General features: G+C 42.1%; 1 protein-coding gene across 2 annotated transcripts in view; it reads right to left on the reverse strand.

Annotated features, from left to right (window-relative positions):
• ATG4A (autophagy related 4A cysteine peptidase) overlaps positions 1-15,724 on the reverse strand; it is a 53,833-nt gene that overhangs the window by 16,615 nt on the left and 21,494 nt on the right. The window contains exons 1-3 of one of the 2 annotated variants that reach the window (XM_027607416.1): positions 2,478-2,719; positions 2,295-2,405; positions 888-959 (exon numbers count right to left, since the gene is read on the reverse strand). In XM_027607416.1, coding sequence (XP_027463217.1) covers positions 888-959; positions 2,295-2,405; positions 2,478-2,502 — 208 coding nt within the window. In that variant the 5' untranslated portion in view covers positions 2,503-2,719. Of the gene's footprint in view, positions 1-887; positions 960-2,294; positions 2,406-2,477; positions 2,720-15,724 lie in introns of those variants that run through there. The other variant, XM_027607415.1, reaches the window with a different exon arrangement.

Consider the following 15,724-nt stretch of genomic DNA (forward strand, 5'->3'; position numbering starts at 1 on the left):
AGAGTTGAACTGCAAATGTTCTCAAGCCTTGTGAAGATCTCTTCACCTAGGGAAAGTTAACAGTTCCAAACCCCTGGGTACTAAAGATTGTTCTTGGATTGTTGTCCTGCTTGGGTACTCCTGCGGAGAGCAAACACTGCCCATGTAAACTTGGGTTTTGGGCACTTATCAGAAAAGAGGATTTCACTCCAGTTACTAGGTCCAGGCCTGCATCAAAACCAGTCAGACGGATTTTCTCTTAGGAGAACAGCTTCTATCATTTGGATTTGATGTACCCTTTTCCTACAGGGCCACGATACCGGGAATAGGCCACCCTACTCGCAAGCATTTTACGGATTTTCTCTAAAGGGAGGCTATTCGCTTAGCTTATTGACCTGTCCTGTTTTTCTAGACAGCAGCTGGTACCCTAACAGCCTATAATTAGTCCAAGGAAATCTATAATAATTCATCTTCCAGGGGCAAGGCGCTTTCATTTCATAGGGGGAAGACAACAAAGGAATTCTTTTCTTTCTTTCAAGGAATACTTGTCTTTAATGATCACGTAGCTCCACAAAGAAGTGGATTACAATTTAGTAAATATGACCCAAATTAGAAGTTTGACTTTCCTCGTGCTCCGGGAAGTAAAACGAGGAATACAATCTGGTGCCTGAACACTTGGAGTTGGACTCAAAAGTATGCTGGCGTGACACCTTAACGCCAAGGAACCATACACGATAAGGCACTTTGGCAATGAAACTTCCAAATAAAGTTTAAGACTTAGCTATTCCCCTAAAGCCTGTCCTTTGCCACAGTGAGCTGTTAATTCTGAGGTTTCTGTGAAGTCACTGATAACCTCAGGCAAGCTATCTACAAGGAAGAAAGCACAGCACAACAAATGATATACCTACCAATTGGTGAAAATTTCCTTCTGTATGTAAACCATAGGCGAGCACTTATATCAGACAACAGCTTAGATTTTTCTGTAATTAAATGTGAAATTACAATTAAATCACCATATCCCATCTAAAAATATCTGCCTTTGATTTCTGAGCCAGCAGCCAACTCATTTTCAAATAACCAGTCAATTCTATTGTAAGAGGGCAAGGGAAGTGCAGAGGAAACCCAATCTCATCTTAGCCAAGTAATTTCAGCATTCCTCCTCACCTAGGTTTGGACCAGAACTACTGGCTGGGTGGTTCCTTGTCTCCCTCTCACTGAGCAACATGGGGTCACAGCCAAAAGACAAGGAATAGGAAAAGCAAGGATAACCTACTAGCAAGGCAATCAGCCCCTGCCTGAATGATGACAGTTGGTTGGATCTCTCATCGGTACCCGCTGTCCATTATCTAAAACTGGGGGGGGGGGGGGGGGGCACATGTGTGTGCATGTGCATATGTTTAACTAAAAAGGAGAGATCCCTGCTAAGCAAATTAAGTGTGTAAAAGTGTGTCCACACTACCTATTGCAACTGGCATCGTAATCTAAATGGACACAGAACATCACAAGTGCTTTTGTGTCTTTCTTCAAAGCATTTTTTGCATTGTGATCAGCCCCTTCCTACTTCCTCCTCCATGCTAGGGCCTCCAAAGAGGATCTCTCCTCAGATAAACAGAAAAAGCAGGGTTGACTCTCTCCAAGCTCAGGCTTCATCTGGGTGCTGGGTTGTTAGCAGTGTTAGGTGAAAAGGTCTTCCCCAATCTCTAAGTATATAAGGGTAGGGAAGAAATATCCCAGCCTCTTTCCCATCTAGCTGCAGTGGCTAAAAGTTCTATATGAGGTCAGAATACACCGAGACAGTAACAGTCAGTGGAAGATCGACAACTACAAGACTCCTTAGTGTCTGAGAGTTTCTGACAGCCATGGGCTGATTAGAAGTCCCCTAGGTGGCAGCGTTTTGAATCTAGACAGAAAAGGACACAAGGGAATGAGAAGTATGTAGCCCAGGCATTGCAGACTAAGTACTGGTCAGTGATACTAGGAGTGGGTGCATGGTTTATGAAACCCAAGGCTTACAGAATTCAGGGGCTCTCCTTTAAAGAGAAGAATAAAAATATATCTGACTTTTTCAAATTGTACCAACACTTAGGACCACATGAACTCCCCATGAACTCTTGGGGCCTTGGAAGGGACCTATGCAAGCAAGGGGTCTGAGGCTTGAACTCCTCTGGCTACAAGGTACATATATCTGCCTAAGAGTGCCATTAATGGTGACCAAAGTAACGTTCCACCAACCCGACAAGGAAAAATGGATAGGACCTTAACCTCGGGCACCCACCTCATTTGGGTTCTCACAGACAAATGCTACCAAACCTTACCCGTTTTGAGGAGATGCTGTTTCCCCAAGATCCATACCAGCTCATCTGTATCTGGAAATTCTTCTAGGTAGTCAGCAAAAATAGTAATCTGGTTTTCATACTTAGATAAAACTGAAAGAAAAGGAGAGAAACTCACAGCAAAATGTAAAGGAAGGTTTGCTTCTGTGGCTTACTGATTATTACCTCTGTCCTGAAGGTGGAAGGTCATTGGCTTGAATCACATGGAAGCAAATCCTTTTCTTTAAGGAACAAAGATACTCAGGAGGCCTCCAAGTCCTTTAGTAGAGGGCTTTCCTTTTGACCAGCTATATCTTTACCTCCCCTTTCTCATCGTCCCATTTGGCACCATCTCTGAATACTTAGTCGCAGTCATTTCAGAACCTTCCCGTCATGGGGTCTTTTTTTGTAAATAGCCACTTAGCTAGCTTGTCCTAAGCAAGAGTGTGTCGAGGTAATACGATAACACCTAATGTTTTCACACCTAACTCCTGCCCACGTCACAGGAAACACTGTGAGGTTTCAAGCAGCCAGTGGCTTTGGAAGGGGCTGTGACAAACGTGAAAGATAACACAGCTGTGAAAATGTAAGATTTCAGCTGGAAGCCCAGATGTTTTCACAGTACTCTTGTTTGCCATTTTATTCACATATGACTTCTGCAAAGAGGGATCTTGAAGCTGAAGATAAAACTAACTTGTTCTTGGGATTCACAGATGCCTGCGGTTCTCTCTCAAAATAAACCAACTGAATAAAACATAATTAAACATTGCAGTTCATGGGCCAGACTCTCAGAACTTAGGAGCACATAATGTGGGATGAGGTAAAATTCACTTTTGTACCACCTGTGGGGAAAGAGTCTGCTAAAAGAGTTAAGACTGACTTATGAAGGGGTCCTATCTCAAAAGTTCTCTTTAAGCAATTTTCGGAGAGAAAATAATATTGTAGGTGGTAAATAAGTTTCCAAGCTAGCCCACAAAAACCTATTTTAACCTGTAACCAGAGAAATCAAATTGATAGTATATTTCATAGTTCATACTTCAATGCACTGCAAGTTCAAAGCTAAGACATCCAACACACGCCTTCTCTGAGCTCTTGGAGGCTCCCCGGCTCCTATGGGGAAGGGAGTACTCTCAGAGAGAGTAGGGGCCCTTTTGTGCAGCTCCAAGCAGCTGCGGGGACTCTCCCAAAGCCGTCCCTGAGAGCCCCATGGGAATAGTTTTCCTGTAAAAATGACATTGTGAGATATGTTTAACCCACTTCAAAGGAGGAATTGTTTTCTTTTGGCTTTGTTTTCTAAGGCAGGAGCATGTTGTTTTCATAGAAATAAGTGCTCCTAAATATAAATGTGTCCCATCTGATCATGAAAACAGGTTCACCTGCTCAAACTACTTGGTTGGAGGCTGAAGTTATACTATGTATAATTTGTGCAAATTGAAATTACAATTTGTTTGAAGTCATAATTTTAGAAACACACTACCCAGGGATACTGCTTTTCTCGAAACTTATTACAGAAGCCCAATCTTTCAGGGATTTAAGTAGCTTTTCTGCTCAGGATGTTTTTCATCATTAAGGTTAGAGGCTCCAGCAGTATTTCAAATCTAAAGAGGTTAGAAATGAGGCAGTCATTTTGTTCCCCAGCAAAAGCTCATCACTGCCGAATCTGCCAGGGAACCTGTGCCATCTTAGCCTTTCTTCCACTGGCCTCAGCCCCTGGCCCAGGCCCAGGAAATACCAGGCTAAAAATGACCACCCAGGTCAGGCCATCCCCAGGAGGTGGTGGACTGAGGTGGTGTAAGTCACACCATGTACCTTCCCACCCTACTCTCTACCCCTCACAGGCAGAAGAAATCAGGTCAAAATGAACATCCAGTGTAGCCTAGAAACAGAGTCAGAAAATAAGGAGCTTGAGAGGAGTGCAGGAAAGGGGCAGCCTGTCTGGCATTCCCTTGGTGGGGGTGAGGAAGGGCGGCAATGGATGAACGTACAGCATGTATGCATATAAGCCTTGGGTCTTTTTTTAGTACTGGCCAACAACAACAACAACAACATTTCTCTATCGCCGACCCTGTCTCAGTGAGTCATGGCCCAGCCATCTGGTCAAATTAGTACAGCCCCTTCAAGCCTGTGAGAACTGTGCTGCTTCATTTGGGATGGCCCTGACAAAAATGGTAGCCAGAGAATTGTCCCCTTGCTCTTCAGCATTTCTCGGGCCAGCAAGAAGGTCGTTACTGTCTCTATTCTTCCTGATTCTCCCCTTAGAAGATGGACTCCCAGAATGCAGTGTGTCAGGCTACAGCCAGCCCCAGGTGAAGCCACGTGGATGAAGCAAATGAAAGCCAGCACAGAAGATAAGGTTAACAGAAGCAAAGAACGGTAACATGGGGAGGGTATATCCAGGGGAATATACCCTAGGAAAGGGGAATAGGTCATCCACAAGGAGAACTCAGAGCGATGAAGAAGCAAACTGGGACATCACCGAGGTGCAGAAGTGAAGTCGCATTTCCAACAGAATCACTTCTGACTAACACAGTCCTTTTTAAAGGATAAAGGATATCTTTATCTTGTCTTAAAAACAAGAAACAAGACATCAGCCCCATCTGAGTTCCTGCCCTTTCAGCCTCTTGAAAGAGATAGGGACTATACAGGCAGAGTTACAAAGACCGCAGCTGGGTGGACCAAGAATCTGCTTCTACAAGGTCTGATGAACAACAGGCTTAACTCTGTTCCATTTTACTTTAATAATGATTATTGCACTGAAGTCTCTGCTGGGTTGGCTTAGTGGTCAGCTAATAAATGAACAAAGACTTCCTTAAACTCCTGGAAACAGCAAGTTTCCCAATCTTGGCCAAGAGGCTCTGTGTACATGTTGGGACATGCTTCAACACTCAGCCAGGCAGGTGATAACTGCCTTAGTCTTCCCTTGTGCAGAGTTTGGGATCAGCCAGAGTGAAAGCTTAGAGCCCCCTCAGGTCTTTCCTGAGCACGTACACAACACTGGGAATGCATGCAGCCCTGAGTATGCAGATAGTCTTCCAGATTCCCAGGGGTATGTCCAAATTTTTCAAGCTCCAAGACATGCTATTCCTTAGCTTTTTCTTTTAAGCTTTTTGGTTATCTACTGCCTCAGGCAGCCATGAAGTTAATCAGTTGCCTCTATAATGGTTTTCTTATTTTATCATTTTATTTTTAATTGAAGTATAGATGACATACAATATTATATTAATTCTAGGTGTACAACCCAGTGACTTGACAATTTATACATTACTCAGTGGTCAGCACAATAAGCGTAGCCACCCTCTGTCACCATATAAAATTATTACAATATTATTGACTATATTCCCTATGCTATACTTTCAGTCCCCATGACTTATTTATTTTATAACTGGAAGTTTATACTTCTTAATCCCCATCAACTATTTTACCCATCCCCTCACCCACCTCCCCTCTGGCAACCACCAGTTTGTTCTCTGTAATTATGAGTCTGTGCCTGGTTTGTTTGTTTGAAAGGAGGAATTGTTTTCTTTTGGCTTTGTTGTTGTTTAGATTCCACATTATATCATACCTGTCTTTCTCTGCCTGACTTATTTCATTTAACATAATACCCTCTAGATCCAACCATGTTGTCACAAATGGCAAGATTTCATTTGTTTTTATGGTTGAGTAATATTCCATTATACACACACACACACACACACAATCTTCTTTATCCTTTCATCTACTGATGGACAGTTGGGTTGCTTCCATATCTTGGCTAGTGTAAATAATGCTATAACAAACATAGGGGTACATATATCTTTTCTAATTCGTGTTTTTGTTTTCTTCAGGTAAATACCCAGAAATGGAATTACTAGATCGTATGATATTCCTATTTTTAATTTTTGAGGAACCTCCATACTGTTTCCCATGGTGGCTGCACCTCTAATAGTTTTATATATATATATATATAAAAAAAGCCCCTGCCCCTCCAAGTCAGGCAAATAAATACAGTCTTGCAAGTGGGGTCTTCCAAGGAACCATCAGAAAGATCAAATAATGACAGTTCTCTAAAAATGAGGCTTGGGGTGCCTGGGTGGCTCAGTTGGTTAAGCACCTGCCTTCGGCTCAGGTCATGCATGATCTTGGGGTCCTGGGATCAAGCCCCACGTCAGACCCCCTGCTCAGCAGGGAGTCTGCTTCTCTCTCTCCCTCTGCCCCTGCCCCTCCCCCTGCTCATGCTCTCTCTCTCTCTTTCTCTATCTCTCTCAAATAAATAAACTTTTAAAAAATAAAATAAAAATGTGGCTTTACAGGAACTTCAACCCCATTCTGTGTCCTACAATGGCTGTCAGGCTACTGGCTTTCCCTGTGATTGGAGGCTATACATTCTCAAGGCTCCTCTAGGGCTGGAGAGCAAGGGATGGGCATAGGGCAAGTGAAAACACCACAAAGCTCACTATTCTTACCAAAACGCAGCTGCTTTTCTTGAATAAATACTCCCCAGATCGTTGCAAGCCTTTGGTGAATGTCCACAGTTCTGAAAATGTTGATTCTGACCATTTTTGCCAGTTTTTTCCATTGTTAGACTGGATAGACTTTTCAGAGGCCCTCACTCTGCCATTTCTGCTATGTCTTACTTTAATACATTTTCCAGTCATTGACTAGATTTCTAAGGGTTATTTCATAAAATTGCAAGCAAATGAGAAAATGGCTTTGAACGACACATCTTCTAATAGGGCTTACCAGAGACACTTGTACATGACGGCTCCTAGATTCTGTGGGGCTTGTGTCCCACAAACCAACACAAATTCTCTAAACTGAAATGTCATGGTCACAGAATCTCAGGGCCAGAAGGGGCCGAGATACCACAGCATATCTTCCTTGTAGGCCACCTGATTCCAAAGGCATGCCAGAATACGGCTGATTCCAGAACAGCCTTCTCAGCAGTACATATATATTTAACATATCACATAACAGCTTCAAAAACATAAGAAAATGTCCGTGGAAGATGGGTATGGTAAGAGTCGAATATTCATTAATACATTCATTCCGTAAACTTTTACTGAGTACCTACTATGTGCACAGAGGCTAAAACATTACTGAGCTGTAGCATCCATCCTCCAAAAGCTTTTAATCTAGTGGAGAGGATAGGTCTGGGAACAACTAATAACAATAAGTACTATAATAAAGGAAAGTGATGTAATGTACAGCATAGGGAATATAGTCAATAATATTGTGATAATTTTGTACAATGACAGATGGTAATTAGCCCTACCAAGGTGATCATTTCATAATATATCAAAATATCAAAAAAAATCAAAATACTAGGTTGTACACCTGAAACTAATAGATTATTGTGTGTCAAGTATAACTCCATAAAGAAAGAAAGTGATGTGGAAAGCAACAAATGATTAATTCCAACTGGGGGTGAGTGGGCCTTCCACAACTTAGAGAAGGTGGTATCTGAGCTGAGCCCTAATGGAAATAAGATATAAGTGGGAAGGGGGAAGGGAAGAAATTCCTGGTTGAGGGAACATTAAAAGGATTTGGCAAGCAACTGAATGTGGGGTGGGGTTGGGGGGGAGAGAGAGAGATACAGGGAGAGAGGGAGGGAGAGAGACAAAAATAACTTGCAGTTTGCAAGTGTGGATGATTAAATGGGAGCAGAAAAACATGATGTGGGGTACAGAGATAAAGTGTGATCTAGCCAGAACCTGTAGGACTCATGGGTTTGGTTGATAAAAGGAGGGGGGTAAAAAAAAAAAAAAAAGTGGAGGAAGTCAACCTGCGTGGGGATTGTGACAAGGGACATGGTAGACAGCAGGTAGATTAGCAGAGCCTCGGGAGGCAGGTGGAATTCAAAACAACACAGCTCAGCCTAAAATGTGCCTTCACCCCCTTCCTCCTGGGTCCACTCAGTGTTCTGGTCTCGCCAGCCTCTGCCCATCCAGGCACACACCCTGCCCCATCTGCCATTTCTCTTCCTCCCACTGCCCTGCTTTCCTGATAACCAAGAACCTAGAAAACAGAGAACTGGACAACAATTCTCGTCATTTCAAGGGGGACTGTCATGTCCCAAACTGCAAGTTTTCTTGAATGTATTCAGGAAGTCAAATCCTAGCGATGCTGGGTTGTCAAATAGTGCGAAAGACGTGAATGATTTCTCTACAGACCAGTATAAACTCTGGCACCCCAAGAAAACATTTATCATTTTAGACTTACAATATAGAATCTTAACTGAAGGGTTAGGATTCAGCTAGACTTTATGACTTTAGGAGATTCTATTGAGCTGACTGGTGCTGGTGGTGGTGGAGTGCAGGAGGCCGCACCTCACAAATTTCAGGGCAAATTCAGCAAAGGGATAACCAGTCCAGTTGGCAAGGGACCATTGTTGAGTGACTGACAAATGATAGCACCCTTTACAGCTAGAAAAATCAACTGCGCCATAAATAACTTGGCCTCACAAAATACATTTCTTACAGATTTCAGTCAATTCATCCTACTGACAATGGCAGCAAGAATCCAGTGAAATGCAAAATTGGACTCTTTGGTTTTCCTTTAAAGTGATTCTTTTGGGGGCGCCTGGGTGGCTCAGTCAGTTAAGCGTCCAACTCTTGATTTTGGCTCAGGTTGTGATCTCAGGGTCATCAGATTAAGCCCCATGTGTGGCTCTGCGCTCAGTGGGGAGTCTGCTGGAGATTCTCTCTCTCCCTTTCCCTCTCTCTATCCCTCCCCCGCCGCTCTAAAATAAAAATGAGTAAATCTTTAAAGTGATTCTTTTGAAAAACTTGTTGCTTCTTTAAGTATATTTTTGTTGTTGTTCTCACTTAAGGACAAATTATTGTCTGCTATCTGCTGACTGAAATGCATTTAGAAACATCCATGAGGGAATGGGATTCCATGCACGAACTGGTAAGGAATGCACCTAACACACAGATCACTGCACCTCTAAATTGCTGCCCCTTTTTGCTTTTGATAAGGTAACTCTGCTCTTTTTGGAGAGATCTATTTTTCAGAAGAATAAAAAGATGCCATTTTGGTGAGGCTTATCTTCGTTGATAAGACAGAGAAGGCAGGACATTGGATGGATGGATGGATGGATGGATGGATGGATGGATGGATGGATAGATGGATGGGTGGATAAAAAATATTTGACTGGCTTTATAATTCAAGACTTGAGGCAACTATCCCACAAACTGAGGTGAGAATCACCTTGATTATTTATCAACAGGTTTTGTTGTTAAGACTCAATCTACTAAGTGCAAAGTGTGGTTGCCGTCATGCAGTTGGTCCAAAAAAAGTCCCTGTGGTATTGCATCTTTGATTTTGGACAGTTTCCAAACCAAAAGAATAGGAATACTCAAATATAGGGCTTATGATTCATGTAGGAAGCAAGATATCATGAAAATATTTAGCAAAAATGAGGAATATATCAAATAATTTTTCTCTAACATAAAAAAATGTGGAGCCACCTGGGTGGCTCAGTTAAACGTCAGACTCCGGATTTCGGCTCAGGTCATGATCTCAGGGTCGTGGGATCAAGCCCCAGGTTGGGCTCTGCACTGGGCGTGGAGCCTGCTTAATATTCTCACTCTCCCTCTCCCTCTGCCCCTCCCGCCCCCACACATGTGCATACCCTCTCTCTCTCTAAGAAAAAAATGTGGGTTTTTTTTTGGCAGGTGTAGAAAAGGAGGAATCACTCCTCACCACTCTTAAAAATAGCTCTAGCCTAGGAAACCTAAAGTTTAGGTTCTAGTCCTACCCTGCCACTAACTAGCTATGTGACCTTGAAGAACTTAACTGCACTTCTTTGGGCCTTAGATTCTCCATCTATAAAATGAGCAGTGTGTTTTTCAAACAGCACATTGTAACTCCTCAGCAGGCTGTGAAATCTACACAGTGGGTCGCAGCCAGCATTTTTTAAAAATGAAATTAAATAGAACGGAAAAATATTAGAACATATCACATGTAATAAGGATTAATATCATTTCATGAGACTTGTTTGTGTGTATATAAACTGGGTGGCAATATACAATATATTTCCCATTGTATTGTTGAATCAAAAAAGTTGGAAAGCCAGTGGTCTAGACCTACACTGTCCATACGGTAGCCACTAGCTACATCCAGCTGCTCACACTTAAACTGATTAAAATTAAATACAACTAAAATTCAAGTGACTCAGTTGCACTAGCCCCATTTCAAGCACTCGATAGCCACATGTGGCTAGTGGCTACCATAGTGGACAGCACAGCTATAGGATAGTTCCATCATCACAGCAAGTTCTATTGGGCTGACCTATCCTAACAACCTATCTATGGTTCTGGAGGCGGTAGAGGTAGGGTGGGTTGTTAGGAGGGGTACCTCAAGCTCTGGGGAAAGAAGATGGGTTTACTTGTCTCTTTCTTTTAAGAGAGTCTGTATGTGAATTTCTAAATAAGTGAGCCAACAATTACTTACTAACTTCTGTACTTGGTTCTGTGAGGGATACAGAGGATGTATCCTCAGAAACATTCACTAAATGTTAAATGAGCAATTGAAGGCATCATAAAAGCATAGTATCTAAAGATATGAGCCTTATGTCCATGAAAAATCTAACAATAAAAGGCAATGCATAAGCAAGTGTTGATAATAACTGAATGCTAGCAAAATCCAGAAGAGGGGGAAATCAATGAGCATTAGAGCTATCAGGAATGATTTCGAAGAGGACATGGGATTTTAACTGGTGCTTAAATGATTGCTTCAACTAGGATGAACAGAGATAAGACAGGAGAACATTCCAGATTAGGGGAATACTATGAAGTATGTGTGTGTCAGAGAGGGGGCTAAGTTCTGGAGAATACTGGGCAATGAGATTAGAGAGAGGCCCGGGACTGGATGGTAGAGTCCAAGTCGCAGCCAAGCAATGGACAGCTTTCAGAGCGCTTTCACATGATCCTTGAGGCAGCCTCTTGAGATCTTTGCCAGGGCAAAGATCATTACTTCCAGTTTAGAGTTGAAGGAACTGAGTTTCAGGGAGCTGATGAGACTTGCCCGGAGTCATATTAGCTAGTGAGCAGTATAACCAGGATTCAAACCAAGTTAACCTTTCCATCCGGTATTCTTCCCACTCTGCCTTGCTGTTAAAAGCTGCGTCCAAGGCGTTGGAGACAAGGGACAGCAATGAGAAAGTTGTTGTAATAATCCAGACATGAAGTGGTGAAGGCCTGGCCTAAGGTGGCAAGAAATCAGATGCTCTGGTTATATAACATACTATAAAAGAAACTGACAATGCAGTACCCACTGTTTATAGGGCAGAGTAAGTGTAGACAGTCCAAGGTTAGAAGAGTATTATTTTTTTAGTGTAATTATTTTTAACTGGAAGTGATCTAAACTACTCCGAAGGAATAAATATTAACAATATAATTCATATACTGTGTCCAGATTTTTCCAGACAGCTGAAGGCAATGTTTTGGACACGGTTCCTAAGCAAACAACTCTTTATGTGTCTATGCATTTTTATGAGCCATTTCTGTCTTGCTAGTGCTTCCTTCCTCCGTCAGTTTCAATGTTCATTTCTCAGAACTAATTGGTCATATGATCTCTTTACCTCATCTAGATTTCCAGTGAGAAAGGACTAGTGCAAAAAGGTCAAGGAGCTACAGGCCTTGAAGTTTTTCCACACTATTTAGTAAAAGTAATTACTGGCAATTAATTAATAATAATTTACTAAGAAGATACTAAAATACACAATTACCAGACTAATCTTAACGGATCTCTTCACTTTTGTCATTGAGCTGCTCAAGAACTTGCTCGGGCTTCCAAGATTGCTCCAACTGATAGGAATCAAATATGAACTCATTAGCCTGGAATTTAAGGCTCTCTCCAATATGGCCACCTTCTACATTTATATTTGTTCTCCACTGCTCATTATTCCTTCAGGAGATCTACTCTTTTTGGCCAGAAGAAACCATATGATACATTGGAGGCTCTCTGCTCATTCATGTCCTACTTATATTTCAGTCCCACCTCAAATGCTACTTTCTCTATGAACCCTTCTTCAATTTTCCCACCAAGAAGTACTTTTCCCTTCTTCTAAGCTTCTACAGTCCCTTATTTTTATCTCTTTTATGGCACTGGGCACTTTGTTCTCCAGCTTATTATTATTTGCAGGCACGTCATCTCTCTGCTATTGGAACGAACTCCCATGTCAGTCCACGTAGTGCTTATCTCCATATCCCCTAAAGCTCCAATCATAGGGCTTTGCAAAAAGGTGTCCCCTAAGGCCCATCAAATGTTTATGGAATGAATGGGCACACTGACAAAAGTCTAAAAGCTGGTTTAGGGGCGCCTGGGTGGCTCAGATGGTTAAGCGTCTGCCTTCGGCTCAGGTCATGATCCCAGGGTCCTGGGATCGAGCCCCGCATCGGGCTCTCTGCTCGGCGGGGAGCCTGCTTCTCCCTCTCCCTCTACTGTTCCCCCTGCTTGTGCTCTCTCTGTCAAATAAATAAATAAAGCCTTTTAAAAAATAAAATAAAAGCTGTTTTATACCTTTATACAAACATCAATTTAACAATCCTTTGCGGAGTACCTACCATATGACCGACATTGTACTAGGCCTTGCGGATGGTAACATGTGTTAAGCAATCCCAAGTCTAATGGGAAGAGAGAAAGAAAGAGAGTTCATTTTTATGCGGTATGGTCAGTGTTTGCACGGGGGAGCTAAGGAAGCACAGCAGAGGACCATCTCAGATGTTCCTAGGGTACAGAGAAGGCTTGGGGAAGAGAGGTGATGACAGGACAGCCTTAAATGGTCAGAGTTAAGCAAATAGGGTAGGGGAAGGATGTTCCAGGCAGAGGAGCAGCTTGGATCAAAATGCCAAGGGCTGAGAGACTGTGGAATGGTGAGGCCACGTGGAGACTGTCAGGGGTTGAGGCTGGAGAGGCAAACAAGCCTAGGAGATGTTGGCCTTGGAAGCCTTGCTAAGGCTCCTGGACTTAACCCAGGCTTCATGGAGCCCCTGAACGCTTTCAAACACTCAGGAGGAAGTCTGGGTATCTCACCATGAGCAGAATAGAAACAGGGCAACAAGTAATTGCCTGTAATGCCAATCTTAGCTGTTGGCTTGTAAACATTATTAAATTAACTTCTGTTGAAAAAAAAAAAAAAACAAACCTGAAGTGACCATCTTTGTCAGGGAAGGGGTTAAGGTGGGTCTCTGTCTTGGGGCATGCTCACTGGTACAGCACAATGGGAGAAACTCTCGAGTCCTTTCCAGGAACAGTAACTTCATTTAGGGAGGGCACTTGCCCAGTTTTTGCCTCTGTTTACAATCACCTCACCCGCTTCCAAGACCACGGGAATTTTCCCCATACCCTTTCAACATCACACTTCATTAGTAAACATTGCCAGCAGACATATGATGTTTAAAAATTCTTTACCTTTGATGTCATGTGAAATTATACTGCCAGAGTTAAGTTTTTGGATTGCATAAAATTATACATGTACCTTCACTTTCAAAACAAGAGTTGTATTCCAAGTTAACCCTAGGGCAAATTTCTGTAAAGTGTACTTCAGTTTCCAAAATTATTTTGTCATTATTTGAGCCACGTTGCCCCCCAAAAAAGACAGCTTTACTCCATCTAAAAAAGATGCAGCTTGCAATAAAATGGCTCCTCATCCCTGACACACGCTCTATGTACCAGACACCAGGAAAATAGATATCTATCTACTGAAAAGCATGAAAGACCCAGCCCACCAACCACAGCAAAAATACTCTCCAGTATCTGCCAGGCAGAAAAATCTTGATCTGCTAAACAAAACACAGATCCATTGTTAACTCCTAAAGTGGGGTTTCTTATAAGATGCTCAGCCATCAGTTCTCTCATTAATACTAAGTTAACTTATTCTAAGTTAAAAATGTCTTTTTATTGCACCTACCCTGGCGACTCCACTCCTAGGTTTATGGCCAAGAAAAATGAGTGCCGGTGTCCACTGAAATCTATGGTTAAAAATGCTCATAGCAGCTTTATTCATAATATCCCAAACCTAGAAACTATCCAAGTGTCTATCAATGGGGTGCTATTAACACAGTGTTAGTGTTCTCCCCAAATTCATATGTTGAAGCCCTAATCCCCAGTAAGATGGTATTTGGCGGTGGGCCCTTTGGAAGGTAATTAGGTCATGAGGATAGAATCCCCGTGAATGGGATCAGTTCCCTTAAAAGAAGAAACACCAGAGAGATGATCTCTCTCCATCGTGCGAGGACACAAGAAGAAGGTAGCCATTTGCAAGCCAGAGAGACCTCACCAGATACCAAACCTGCTGGTGCCACAATCTTGGGCTTCCCAGCCTCCAGAACTGTGAGAAATAAATGTTTGTTGTTTACGCCATCTGGTCTATGAAGTTTTGTTACAGCAGCCTGAACGGACTAAGACAAGGAGGATGGATCAACTGTGGTGAAACATTCATAATAATGGTACACAGCAACAAAAAGGAACTAATATTATGTACAAAACACAGATGAATCTCACAGACATGTTAAACAAAAGAAGCCAGACACAAAATAGTACATACGATATGATTCTGTTTATATAAAATCTGAAATCAGGCAAAACTAATCTATGATGATAGTGGTCAGTATAGTTGTTACCTTTGGGAGGTGGTGTTGGCTGGTGGGAGGAGGTAAAACGGAAACTTTGGAGCAGCAGAGGTGGGGGAAGAAGTGCTCTTTATCTTGATCTGGCTGGAGGGTGCACATACATAAAATTTCACTGAGCTGTATGCTTAAGATTTGTGTACTTAACTGTATGTAAACAATACCTCAATTCAAGAAAAGAGAAAAAGGTAAGTCTCTATACGGGATTTATTTCTGGTACAGATTGGCAGTACAGATCAAAATTATGCTAACAACAAAATATTCTTTGTTATCAGGAGCAGAGATATAGTAATTTCTCCCCTCCCCCCCCGCAACACACACACATCAAATCCAAGTGAAAGTATTTTGGGGCTTCAGATATTATTAAATGTAGGGCTAATTTACTGGATTTTTCAACTTCTAGCATTCCAAAATGCTCTCTATTTTGCAGGCTCACTTTGATTACAAATTCCCAAATTTATTAATTCTTCTTTTCTACTATAGCATTAGTTGGTCTTCATCTGAGAAATATATTGAATTTTCCCCCATCTTAGTGGAAGAAAGTATAGTAGACTGAAGAAAACTCTAGCTTATGAATTAGAAGAGCCAGGTTCTATTTCTGCTCTCCTTTTGCTAAGCAAGTCACTTTGGGTTACTCTTTTAAACTAAGATTCCCTTTCCTTACCCATAAAATGTAGATAATACCTTCCCCATGGGCTATAGTGAGGATCAAATGAGAGAATGGATGTAAAAGTGCTTTGTAAACTTTAAGTGAGTGTTAATAACCCCAAAGCTAAGTGTTTCATTAGAACTTGTGCCTGGTCGTGGCCAAGAGAAAATGTA

The sequence above is a fragment of the Zalophus californianus genome, chromosome X (assembly GCF_009762305.2).
Source record: "Zalophus californianus isolate mZalCal1 chromosome X, mZalCal1.pri.v2, whole genome shotgun sequence".
Taxonomy (NCBI): domain Eukaryota; kingdom Metazoa; phylum Chordata; class Mammalia; order Carnivora; family Otariidae; genus Zalophus; species Zalophus californianus.